General features: G+C 38.1%; 1 protein-coding gene across 1 annotated transcript in view; it reads right to left on the bottom strand.

Annotated features, from left to right (window-relative positions):
- Positions 1-13,820, bottom strand: part of WDPCP (WD repeat containing planar cell polarity effector) — a 317,353-nt gene that overhangs the window by 202,498 nt on the left and 101,035 nt on the right. The window contains exons 7-9 of the mRNA XM_006881030.1: positions 12,787-12,901; positions 10,557-10,690; positions 6,891-7,082 (exon numbers count right to left, since the gene is read on the bottom strand). Coding sequence (XP_006881092.1) covers positions 6,891-7,082; positions 10,557-10,690; positions 12,787-12,901 — 441 coding nt within the window. The remainder of the gene's footprint in view (positions 1-6,890; positions 7,083-10,556; positions 10,691-12,786; positions 12,902-13,820) is intronic.

Raw genomic sequence — 13,820 nt, 5'->3', positions numbered from 1 at the left:
AGTTGGCCAAGTGGTTGTTCTCCAGATTTCTTGGCACAACTTGGTGAGCACATCCAGGGCAACATCTGTTATCTGATATACTTCAATTGGTATACCATCTATTCCTGGGTTTTTGCTTGTAGTGTCCTGTAATTCTTCAAGTTTGCCTTTCATCCATTGAAAATATTCAATCATTGTTCTTTTAAATTCTGTTTCAGAAAGTTCCATCAGGCTTTCTGGCATCAGGAAATCCATTCAGACTGTGTCATCCTTTGGGGGGGGACATCTTGCTTTGTGTTTGTGTATTGTGCGGGACAGCTTGCTTTCTTTGAGACATTGATATATTCTTGATCTGAAGCTAATGCTCTAGAGATCAGTTGGGTAGCTATCCCACTTGTGTTTTTCTCTGAACTTCTGACTCCAGGGAAATGTCAGTTCAGAGTCTGTGAGAGCAGCCTCTTGTAGGTAAGACAGGTCAAGGTGCTCCAGATTAAAAAGCAGATTGATTAACCAGACGTGTAGACATAGGTGCGGAGCCAAATGGGGTGGGGCATGCATGTGGTTGGGGCAATCACAAGGGCAGGTCAACCACTTGTGTGAACCTCACTCAGATCTTAGTTGTCTGGGTGTGCTTACAATTGGGGTCCCTATTCAAATTCCAGCTGTCCATCTCCCACCCAGTGGTTTTCATTCACTGGCCCCTTTCCACTGGTGCTCATGTAGTTGCCCTTGCACTGTGGCTCCTGCCCAGGAAGGGTCCTGGGTCCAAGGGGACTTAACAGGACAAAGTCAAATTCCCACCAACCTACTCGCCTCTGGCTGGTCTGCAGTGTCCACAAAAGTTCAGCCAAATTATCACTGGCCTGCTCATTCCTGGGCAGTTGCCGTGGCCCAAGAGAGCTCAGCCAAATTTTCACCAGTGGGCTCACCCTTGGGTACTCTCCCAGACAGACAGACAATCGGCGGTGCCCAAGAAAACCCAATTAGGATCCTACCAGCCTTTCTCGTGGGAGATCAGTCCCACAACATCTTGACTGGTGGCTCAAGACGATGGCTGGATCCGTGGTGTGCCTTTGTGGGCTGACTCAGAATTGCAGTGTCCATGGCTGTTGGTAGGTCTCTGTGCTGCGTGAAGGAGTCTCTAGTGGCCCTGGAGCACTGCCAGGGGTGCAGGGTTGTGGTGAGGCCACCAGGGTGTGCCAGAAGTGTGGGGGCGTGGGATGGTGGTGGGGTGGTGTCTCTGGACACGGTGCTGTGGAGGGGGTGGGGGTGCAGGGCTCTGGCAGCGCTGGCAGTTAGGGGTTGCAGCCCGTTACCAGATATTAAGCTGCCAAGTCACTAGTCCTCAGCAAATAAGACCTTCTGTGCCATCGTCCTTGTGCCAGGGTGGTCTAATTTTAAAGCCATGACCTACACAACCCCAGCTGCGGTGGTGGTGTTATTAGGGGCCACTGAATTGGTTCTGACTCCAAGCGACCCCCCATGCGGCAGAATGCAACACCACCCAGTTCTGGGCCATTCATTCTCACAGTTGCTGCTGGCATCATTTTGTTGAAGTTCTTCCTCTGTCTGACTCCTCTCCTTTACCAACCATGACATTCTCCAAGGATTAGTGACCCTTGATAACATGCCCAACGTATGTGACCTATATTTCTAGGCCATTCTTATTCAACAATGACTTCAGATCAGTTTGGACTCTTCCTTCATATGCAACTTCTTGAAAGAACTGATTGTTAATTCTTTTGATACAGAAATTCTGCATATTCCTTCCACTTGCTGTTGGTACTTCCTGCATCTTAAACATCTGCCCACAGAGTGCCTTTCTATTGAAACTCCAGGCTTGACATTCTTTCCCTCTGTTTTTACAGCTTGAGAAATGGTGAGTGCATTCTTCTCTGTTGGTTTTCGACCTCTACGTCTTTGCACATTTCATTCTACTGTGTTTTGTCTTCCTAAGCTGTCATTTGAAATAATCTGTTCTGTTTTCTTCCTCTTTTCTTCATTTCATTTTAGCTACACCCATGTTCTCAAGCAAAGTTCAGTCTCTTCCAACAACAATTTGCTCTTAATTGTCTTTCTTGTCTTTTAATGAGCCATTGCTTTCTTCATGTGTCATATCCTAGATGCCAGCTTACAATTGGTCTTGTCTTTGGTCATTGGTATTCAATGCATGTATTCTTGGGATGGTCTCTGAGCTCAGGTGGGATATACTCAAGGTCATATGATGGCTTTCCAACTTGATTGTGCACAACAACAACAACAGCAAAGGTCATATTATTTCCAACAACTTGTGTTATGCAGCTAAAACAGCCTTGTTTGATGAAAATGAAGACCTGAAGCACTTCCTGTAGAAGATCAAAGACTATAGCCTTCTTTATGAATTGCATCTCAACATCAAGAAAACAAAACTTCTCACCACTGGAATAACAGGAACATCGTGATGGAGAAAAGACTGAAAATGTCAACAACGTGAATCCACAAAAAAACAATGAACCCACAATAAACTGTCCCTATCAGCAGTCAGGAGATAAGGAGGTCTGATTCCTTTGTATTCCATATGCTGAGGTACACACGTACCTCTACTGTTTTTTGTTTTGTTTTTTTTAAAAAAGGATTCTCCATGAATAAGTTCTTGATCATACATAATCTTAGCTTGCTCTCAGGCATTGTTTTATTTCGAAGGGCATATTTACCAACTACTTGACTTTCTTTTTTATTTTGAATTTTTGCATGGCAAAACCAGGAATTACCAACACATCTTGATTGAATGTTTGATCAATTTCTGAAGTTGATTGAGATTCTCACTTCTTGCTCTGTGCCTTTAGTAGTGGTGTGTCTTCTTTGTATGTGTATAAAATTGATCCATCACACTGACAGCACTCTACTTCAGGAAAGATTTTTTTTTCAATCTACAAGTTCAATGAAATCCCAATATAGATACCAATTCCATTCTTCAATGAGATGGGGAAGCCAACTTCCAATTTTGTCTAGAATGAAGAGACCCTGAATAAGCAAAGCACTACTGAAAACTACTGGGGGAAAAAAGAGAAACAAGGTAGGAGGCATCATACTCTCTGATCTCAAATCTTAATATACAGCCACAGTAATCAAGAGAGCATCGGTACAGATACAGAAACATAGATGAATTGAATAGAATTGATATCCCAGAAATCAACTCATCTCCCTATGGTTAACTGATTTTTCACAAGGAGACAAAAATCAGTTACATGAGGAAATGACAACCTCTTTAACAAATGGTGCCGGTAAAACTTCCAGTATAAAATAAAAAAGAAAATATTCTTAACCTACAGACAAACAAAACAAACAAAAAAAATCAAACAACTGCACTATCTACAGAAAAATTAAGCAAGACCCACACCTCATACCATGCACAAAAACCATCTTGAAGTGGATCAAGATCTAGGAGTGAAACCAAAGACTATACAATTCATCAGAGAAAACTAGGAACAACTCTAGAAGCCCTAATCAACAGCATGACCAGACTTTCAAGAATAAGGAAAAACCTACAACCAGGAGAGAATAGACCTTCTAAGGATCAAATCCCTATGCACAAAAAAAAAACCTCTCCAACAGGATAAAAAGGAAACCCACAAACTTGGAAAAATATTTGACAATGACTTATTTGATAAGGGATTCATATCTTAAATTTCTAGAATTCTCCATCATCTCAATAAGGAAAGATTTTAAAATGTTCTTTTTAAAAGTGAATGCAGCACCATACTTCTGTTTGTCATTTCTGACAAACAGAAGGCTTATGTGTGTTGTTCATAAGGTCACTATGAGTTATAGTCAAGTGAATGACATCTAACAACAACATAGGTATTGAAAAGGTCTGAAGAAAAGTCACAACCCTGTCACATACTTTTCCTGACTTAAAAATAGGCAGTGTTTCCTTGTTCTATTCTGATAACGGTTTTTTAGCTGAGCACAATTAAGTGTTTGGGAATTTCTATTCTTCTGAACGTAATACATAATTTGTTATGATCCACATAGTCAAATGCCTCTGCATAGTCAAGAAAACACAAGTTCAGTATGCACTGCTTTTCACACTGTGTTTCATATAATCATTACCTTGCCCATCAATACCCTGTCTTATCGCCACACACAAATAAACATTTTTTTTCTGGTGTGTTCTGCTTTTAGCCAAGATCCATCTAACATTAACAATGATACCCTCATTCCACAACCTTCTCTGAATCCAGCCTGACTTTCTGGCAGTTCCCAGCCAGTATTGTTCTAGCCATTTTTAATAACCTTCAACAAGGTTTTTACCTGCAGTGAGATTAATGATTTTGGTAGGTAATTTTCAAATTCTGCTGTATCACTTTTTCTCAGAATGATAAGTCATCCAGTCATCTGGCCAAGTTCCCTGCCTACCAAAGGTCTTGGGTTAGACTAGTGAGCACATCCAGGGCTGCAAGTGTTCAGTGAAACGTGCCAATTGATATCTATCTGTTCCTGGTGCTTTTTTTTTTATTACCATGCCTTCAGTGCAGCCTGAACTTCTTCCTTCGTTACTACTGAGTCTTGATCATATTCCACTTCCTGAAACGGTTCTATGCCAGCCAATTCTTTTTTGGTACAGAGACTCTTGTGTATTCCTTCCATCTTTCCATACTTCCTGTATCATTCAAGATTTTATCCATAGTATCCTTCAGGCTTGATTTTGTTTTCAGCTCTTTTTAAACTTGAGAAATGCAGGGTGTAGTCTTCCATCTTTATTTTCTGACTCTAGCTCTTTACACATTGCATTGTAATACTCTGCCTTCTTGAGCTGCCCTTTGAAATATTCCACTCATGTCTTTACTTGAGCATTTCTTCCCTTTGTTAGATGATATGTTTGCTCAATTTAAAATGGTCAATAATGGTCTTTTTCAGCTTTTATAGCTTTTAGTGGTCGGGAGTGGGGCTTCCAATGGAAAGGTGTAGAGGTGCTCCATGGGAGAAGGATGGGAAATCTCCTCCTTGTGATTAACTGCCTCTGAAAACCTGCTAGAGGGTCACAAATAGGTTGGTTCCAACTGAACAGTGCACAACAACAATGCCAACATTACTCATTTCCTATGGGATCCATTTCCTTTTTAACAATTTCCAGTTTTCCTACAATCATACTTTGTACATTCCAATTATGAATCTTTATAAGCTGTTTCTCTTCATTTGGCATCACCAAATACTGAAAACGTGAATCCACCTGGGCTGTTAAGGTAGACTCTGCTTTGACGAAGCAGCTCTCCCCTAGTGGTATTCTGAATGGCGTGCAACCTGAGGGACTTATCTGCTGAAGGCATACCAGAAAATGTTTTGCTGCTGTTCAGGAGTTACACACAACATATGCTTTTTAGGACAGTCCCCATTCTATGTAATACATTACATTACATAGTGGATGACTTGAGGCTGATGGAATTATTTTCTTATTATAAAATGGAAATACTTATTTGAATTCTAATTAGCTCTGAGATATTAAGTAATTTTGATGAAGTCTTTTACTCAATGATTTTCAGAATTCAATGTCAAAACAAAACATGTCAGGCAAGTTCATAAAAAAAAAACCAAACTGCTCTCTGATCCCCACAAAATCACCACAGCCCCAAACATAGACTTGTAAGTGGATTAATTACCACGACAGAGTTGAAAAAGTTCCAAGTCAAGGAAACTAAAAATATCTATAGGAAATTGAGAGGATTTCTAAGGAAGAAAACAGTAACAACACTTTTTAAAAAATTAGGATTCTTCAGCTTTAAAAAACATTCTCAAAGTTTATATAACCGGAACAGGTAGACAAAGAGAAAACCTGTATTTAGTTATTATAGAGGAGATTAACAGTTCTAAAAAATGCTTATTATTAAGGTCTAAAATAAATAGTTTAATAAAATAAATAGATTTAGAAAAATATATGAACATACTATTTCACCTAAGGAAAAACTACAAACATGAGAGAGACAGGAAGAGCTCTTTTAAAGGTTAAAAGAAAAAGAAACAAAGACCACTCAAAGTCCAGGGAGAGCTGAGAGCATGCAGAGGGTTACATATATAAATACATGGTGTCTATATAAATCATATATAAATATACTATGTATATCTTTACACATAAATACATTACGGAGCTTATAAACATATATGTATAAATACACAATGCAGCATATTCTTGTCCTAATCATTGTTTGACACTTACACAGAATAGGGACATGTTTGTTAACTAACTGAAGTCTTAAGTGGCCTGTTATCACAGCTTTAACAGGCAGGAAATCATGAGTAAACAGCAATCACAGATTTTATAAAGATAACAATAAAAATCACAATATCCAGAATGAAGGCTACATAAGTGGAATGGACTTGTGGGGCGTGATTGTATAACAATGAAAGAATTTGTCTTTTACTTTTTAAAGAGAAGAACGAACTGGAGGGGAGGGGTGGGCAAGGAGAAAAGTGCAACAATGAATGAATGGATATATCTGTAAATTTTCATTAAAATTAATAATAATAATGGGGAAAAAAATCACAATATCCAACAGTGGTCCAGAGCTTATAATATACATGTATTGCACTAAATAAACTCATTTGTCTCCCTGGATACTACTTTTCAAAGACTAAAACAGTAGTGTATCGAAACAAGAAAATTGCTCAAGGACAAAGAATGGTAGAGTTTGGGTTTGAGCCAGGAGCCATACTGTATTCTTACCACTGAGCTATCCCAGCAAGCCTTGGGGTTACCACAGCATCCTCTAAGCCCCTAAATATGGCATTATGTAGGTTCTCACTTGATAGGACTTTCTTTTTGAGTATTTGAAAAAATTAATTATAGGTTTACAATTATTCATATTTCAGGACAGAAAAACTAATAATCATTATTTTATTTGTTCTTCATTAAACTGTGCATATTTTAGCTTTACCTCCAGTCTTCCTTGAGCATGACGCAGGAACACCAGATTGGCCCTGTCTGTCTCAGAAGATACAGGGGTCCAAGGCCAGGCAGCTCCACTGTCCAGGGGCCACCAGCAAACCACCATGTCTTGAGCACAATTAATAGCTAGGTGACATGCTGTTGTCCTATTAACTGGGCCAGGAATTTCACAGTAGGAAATCTAATGGTAAAAGAAAAAAAAAAAGAGGGTAAAAATAAGATTCAAGAATCCTCCAAATATTACATAGATTGAGGCATTGGTAAATGTAGATAAATCCAAGTAAATATGCACATTAAATATGTGCTTAAAGAGGTGTCAGAATTTACCGAATTCATTTGACACATATATAAAAAAGACATATGTTCAAAATATGCCCCCCCCCAGCCCAATTTAACAGCAGAGGAAAAGAAAAGAAGGAATACGAGTCAGGAAGGAATGGGCTCTCAGAAGCCAAATCAATACCAAAATGTACAGTCATGGCTGCCTGAACATTGACCTACACACAAAATTTAAGACCCGCTGTATTAAATGACAAGTTCACTGCTGCCGACCAAGAGTGTCTGCCCACTGTTTAAGACATAACATATTAACAATGCCTGACAACAAGAAAGGGAACAGCAACTTGGGGGAACGTGCCTTTAAAGCATCTATGAGACATTTGCACATACTTTCTACATAAAGGGGATCAAGCCACAGCACCACACGTTAAAAGTCTCTGCAAGCTTCTGAGAATTGTGCTTCTCTTTCTTCAGATGGATTTGTAGAATTTATTATTCAAACTATGTTATTCTGGAACATGGTTATTTGAAAACATAAGCACGGCATCATGTGGGTGACACATGCCAGCAAAATATAGATTGCACCGTATTTCTGCTGAATGAATTAATGGAAGGTTGATAGCTTGGAAAAGAGAGAGAGAGGGAAAAAAAAACTATCTTGCCATTGCTGGTCAGCAATAATCGAACCACTTTCTGGGGATTAAGCGCATGGCTAAGCCTACTGGACCAGACACTAGCAAAGGGCAGGGGGTCTTCTTATCAGAGAAATGCTTCTGGAGCCAGTCTCACTACATGACAGCTTGCTTTCATATTCCTGTCTGCAAGACAACAAAGGATGGAAATAATGCGATAATGCCAGAGTGCAATGGGTGTTAAGAACCCGCTGCATTTATGTATTGTATTTAGTAAATAATCAGGCTCATCCAAATTGTGATCTCACCACTCAACCAAGGCCATTAAAATCAAGGTTAATGCTTTAATAATCCGCTGCCTCCTTTTTAAAAAAAATATGGTCAAAAGGAACCCTTTTCTATTTGCATGGCCATAATATCATTGACCTCTTCATCCTCTGAATACACATCAAAAGGAACTGGAATCAAAGTAATTACCAGTGTTGTTCTCTCATGGTAAACATTTAACTCCTTGGACTTCCCCTTCACTGTTAAATAAACTGAACCGGGTTGTTTTTGGGGTTTTGTTTGTTTGTTTTTAAATGTAGCTGGAAAACTTGTTAAAGGTCAACAGTTATGGGATAGTCAACATGCTATTTCCTTTGCCAAAATTATTTCACTATGAGAATATTAAAATATGCTCCAAAGAAAAACAGAATGGTAATACTCTATGCCACTTCTTTGCTTTAAAAAATCCAAATAAACAATGACAGAAGTCAGTTTTGCACTTTCCAAGTGCAAACTGTTATCTTTAGTATTTAGTATTGGTATTTTAAATAGCTATGTACAGAGAAAAACCACAATGGGATTGGTAAATCCTTTAAAACACACAAACATTATTGTAAAACCCTGCTTGCCCCAGAAAGTTATTTATTAGTTTCTAGATGAGGAAATAAGAGATAACACTAGCAATTGACATTTTTAGTCCTTATATAGTGCATAATTTATATTGGCTAACGTGCCATGTTTTCTAGGAATTTTAATGGTATCAGTATCCTATCACAAAGGACAAGTACACATGTAAAATGAACAAGTTTAAGTATCTTTCCAATAGACAAATGATAGTTGGACTATAATAAATTTATTTTAAACACAACAAAGCAACAAAATTAAGTCCATGAGTTTTAGTTACTTTTCCCTTGTGCAGAAATAATAGAGAATAAGTATGTTTGTGATTTTCCAAATCTAAAGGTAGAAATAATTGCCTTGTGTAAGGAGCCAAGTACAGGCTCATTTTCTACAATGACTTCACAAGAGAAGATGATATCTAACAATTTATCTCTAATCTTGATAAAGAGTAATTACTATCTTTCAGTTGAAAATAGTTTATGACGATGTCTATCACACCTAACATGGACAAATCTGTCATAAAAATTTACATAATACCATTAAAAGTATTCACTTTAAATGGCTTAAGTTAATGTGCCATGATGTATTTTCTTTTCTTTTTTTTATTTTAATTTAGTGTGTTTATTTTCATGATGTATTTTCAAGACTGGTATTAATAAGCAACTTTGTAAATGAATCTACAATTAGTCATTCTGAAACATAGCATCCCATTAAGACTGCTAGTATCTTTTTTTGTTCAGCAACCAACAAAAAATATTTGTTTCTTTCTAGGAAAGAAAAAGTATCATAAAGTTTTATTGAAGCTCCATAATGGGGCTAACAAAATTAGACTTTATTTCCACATTGAAAAACTAAAGGGTATCTTCTTTCATCCTAAAAATATTTTTAGAAGAATAAATAAAATAAAATTAAAATAAATTAAATTAAATCCTCCCTAGACCACTGTCACCGCAGTTATAATTATGAAATAATCTGAATGGGCAAAAAGCTAGGTTAACTTACTTCAGCAAAATCATATACCTAAAGTTTCAAGATAGAAAGCTGGCTCCTAATATGATATAAGTGTGGCATCTTTTTTTTTTAAGGGATCTCTGTATCAGCTCTGTCCCCAGTGAACAGTGAACTGTCTCAAATCCACGTCACAGAGGCTGGATCAATCTTGCAAACACCAGTCATTGTTGAAAAGAGGCCTTGAACTGAAACAGCCTGGAAAATGTATTAGATCCTTGTCCGAACAGAGCATGCCTGCCAAGCAAGTTAAAAGGTAATGTGGCAAAACTTAAACGTGCCATTTAAAATAAAAATCATACCTTAACAGATGTAAAAGCCTTGATACAAGAAAACAAATTGCCTGGAGTCAGTGAAGGGAGAGATACGAACACATGAAAGAGATTTCTTTTTGCATTTTGACCAGTTATGGTGGGGGTGGAGGTGGGACCTCCTTGTTCATTACACTTTAATAGTAACCTTTCAAAGTGCCGCCTTCTTTATTTTCTTATGAAATGGGATCTAGAGACGCTATCCTACCCTAGAAAGATGATATGAGGTTTTAGGAGGAAAATAAAAATGGTGTGTATATCATCACTGCCAACCAAGAAAACAATTTTCAAATCTGTAATTTGCCTTTGTAATAGATCTTTGATATAAATTACTCCAAACATGCCATTGCCACATATTCCTAATGAGAGAGAAAAAGAAAACTTAGAACAGACACTCTTTCTGATGAATCAAGCCCAATACTATGAAACTCACATTTTTCCAAAATCAGGAACTATTCGGAAATCTTAAGCATGATAATATCAACTCATACCCTTGTAAGTCTTAGCAACTCATAACAGAGATCTTGAACACTGTACCTTATAATCCAAAGCTGAAAGTTTTTCTAGTCTCTTGGTTATATCAGGAGAGCCTATCTGCTTGGTAAACTGAATAAAACACAGCTTGTTTTGTGCCAAAAATGATAAGATGATAAAACTGTCTGTGAAAAGAGCTAAAAAGAAAAAAAAGATAATCATCAAGTCATCACCAATCAATAAAAAATAAAAATATTTTCTCACTGAAATACATGGCACTTTGAGAACAAAAAAAATATTGTTCTTAAATATCAATGACTTTTTACCAGGATATTCAAGGTATAAATAAATATTCATAATCAATCTCATCAAATACAGATTGGTATTTCCCTTCTTTCCTGTGACCACTGTAATATATATACTAACTGTGCAGAGACTTCTATTGAATGAGGGACGTTTGGAAGCAGGCCTAGGAAGGGATAAAACAAAGACTGCCATAACCGAGTGGAATAAGGAAAATGTTTACTTCTATTTATGCTTAGTCTTTGATCCTGTGTTTATAATATAAACCATATGAGAGCATTAAGATTATTGGGAATATACACCCATCAGTGGTCTGATCATCAATGCCATTTATTTCTCATTTTGAAAAATGTACATCGCTTAACTTTTTTTAGGTGTGAACGCTAAACAAAATACAGTATTTTATGCCCAAGAGATACATTATATGTTACTATTTTTCATGAGCTCTGGCAAAATTCTGATTTACTCAGTATATGTGTCCTTGAGGTTTTTCTACGTAGGAAATCTATGTTTCTTTCTAGAGCACACAGTAGATAATATTCATAGGTCACATAAAAAAAGAGAAAGTTATTCGTAAAAGCACACAGTGGAAATCTGAAAAATTCTTATTGTTCTTGTAAAGTAATTACTGAATATTTTATATACTTTCTTCACATCCCCCGTCCTGGCCAAGGGAACAGTGACCAAGAGTGGATCTACACAATTGCAGCAGAACTGGGACCCTGCCAAGAAGCACCTGGTTATCATGGTCCCGGAAGAGATGTGATTTGGGGCATAAATAAAAGAAACAACCTCATCATGGGCACTGTCTCTTTCAAAGCTGTCAACCAGAGGGGTTAACAACGAGACATAGGAAATGCCCCTCTCACCGAGATGCTTCTTCAGCACCATATTCTGATAAAGAAGAGGGAAGGGCACACTTAGCAATCTCACCTTTAGCTTATTATCCTCACTAATGTTGTGAATGATACAGCGTGTTTCTTTAAAATGATGACTCTTTTCCTAGTTTGTTCAAGAGACAGCTAGAGAGACCATACAGCAAAAGGAAAAGATCTTTATTCTCACTTTTCTTTCCTTAATTGTTCAATTTTAGATAGACAATAATATTTTATGACGGTGGCTATTTCTATACTTTCTTTTAAACCTTGAATAAAAGAATATAGTACCTGGGTTCAAATCTTGGTTCAATCAGTTTCCAGCTACATGACCCTTTTTGATATCTCAGTTTTAGATTTCTTATCAATAAACTGGAAAGAATAGTTCCTTATAAGGTATTTTTTTAATTAAATGAAATAGGTAACACTGACGCCCAATACAGAATTTTTAAGGCTCAACCACTGCCAGTAGCCTTCCTTTTCAATAACTAGCTTAAAATGTTTCTCTTAAAAGTTGGCTGTGCATCAATTCTATACTGATTGTGGTGTCACTTAATAGTGTGTTTATGTGGCCTTGATTTATACACACACACACGCACACACACGCACACGCACACACACTCTCCTCACCCCAAAGTCTTTCAAAAGTCAGTAATCATAGACTTTGGTAATAAAGACCCTTCCTGTGTACAGAGCATGGATTTCTACTGATGGCTGTGTTGACAGACATGATTGTGTTATTCATTCAAAATTCATTTGCATGTGCAAGTATTTCAAATGTCAACAATAGGGGAGTAACTCTGGAGGAACACACACACAAAATTAAACTATTTTGAAAATGCTTACATTGACATTTTGTAAAGAAAATGTGAAAAATATTCAGAGAATAAGCCTCCCACTTGATAATTAAAAAACACACACACCAACAACCCTAAACCTGATAGGAAATATTAGGCAGAACTGGTATTGGTCTCATGGGCTGTAACTATGCTATTACAAGCAATTACTTGTTGTGTTTGCAAGTCCCCAGTGGTAATAATTAGTCTACCTGTTGACACTCTATTCCTCTTGCGCCTGTTAATGTAGGCAATTGATTTGCACATGGGGGTAATTACCATCACTGATGGGGTCTGAGATGAGCTTCCCCACCAGGCTTCTGTCAATCACCACCTTCTCCAGCTGCGGCCCAGAGATGCTTAGAGACACCAGCACACCTGTACCAAACAGGAGCTAAAACCAGGTCGAAGGAGGGGGAAGGAGACAAGAGGAGAGGGAGAAGCTGAGAAACAAGAACATCTCTCAGAACATACAATTTACAAACGTTCTGTGTTTACACATCCATCTATGACAGGAAAGTAATTTGTCTGCATTAAAAATAATCACTGATATTTTGAGCAAAAAAGAGGAATGTGGCTAGACGGCGCTATGCGCATGAAATAAGGGAATCTATATACAGACACATAAGAACCCTGTAGCACAGTGGTTAAAGTGGGCAGCTCCTAACCGAAAGAGTGGCAGTTCAAACCCATCAGGTGCTCCAAAAGATAAAAGAGACCGTGTGTTTCTGTAAAGATCGCTGTTGTCTGGTGCTGTAGAGTCACATCTGACTCACAGAAATCACATGGACAATGAAAAGAAATACTGTCCATCCTCTGGCTTCCTTGGACTCTCTGCTTGCTTTAAATCCAAGGACTTGAGTCAGAATAAACCCAGTGGAACGGCTTTTGGACTAGAACTTAGTCCATGTTTGATTGGCAGTCTACAGAGGGATCTGTGGTGGTCTCGTAGAGGGAGCTGCACTGCTAACCCCAAGCCCATCACTCTCTAGCCCTTGGAATGTACCCACGACTCTGTGAAGGGAAGGCCAACCTCAGTGCCTGCCACCTCTACAATCTCAGCGCTCAGCACCTCTACAACAACCTCAGTGTCCACGACCTCTACAACCTCAGTGTCCACCATCTCTACAACCTCAGTGTCCACCATCTCTACAACCTCAGTGTCCGCCATCTCTACAACGTCAGTGTCCACCATCTCTACAACCTCAGTGTCCACCATCTCTACAATGTCAGTGTTCACCACCTCTACAACCTCAGTGTCCGCCACCTCTACAACGTCAGTGTCCACCACCTCTACAACAACCTCAGTGTCC

This window comes from Elephantulus edwardii, unplaced genomic scaffold (genome assembly GCF_000299155.1).
Source record: "Elephantulus edwardii isolate Elephantulus edwardi_28Jun2011 unplaced genomic scaffold, EleEdw1.0 scaffold00011, whole genome shotgun sequence".
NCBI lineage: Eukaryota > Metazoa > Chordata > Mammalia > Macroscelidea > Macroscelididae > Elephantulus > Elephantulus edwardii.
This window is presented reverse-complemented; position numbering and strand designations above follow the sequence as displayed.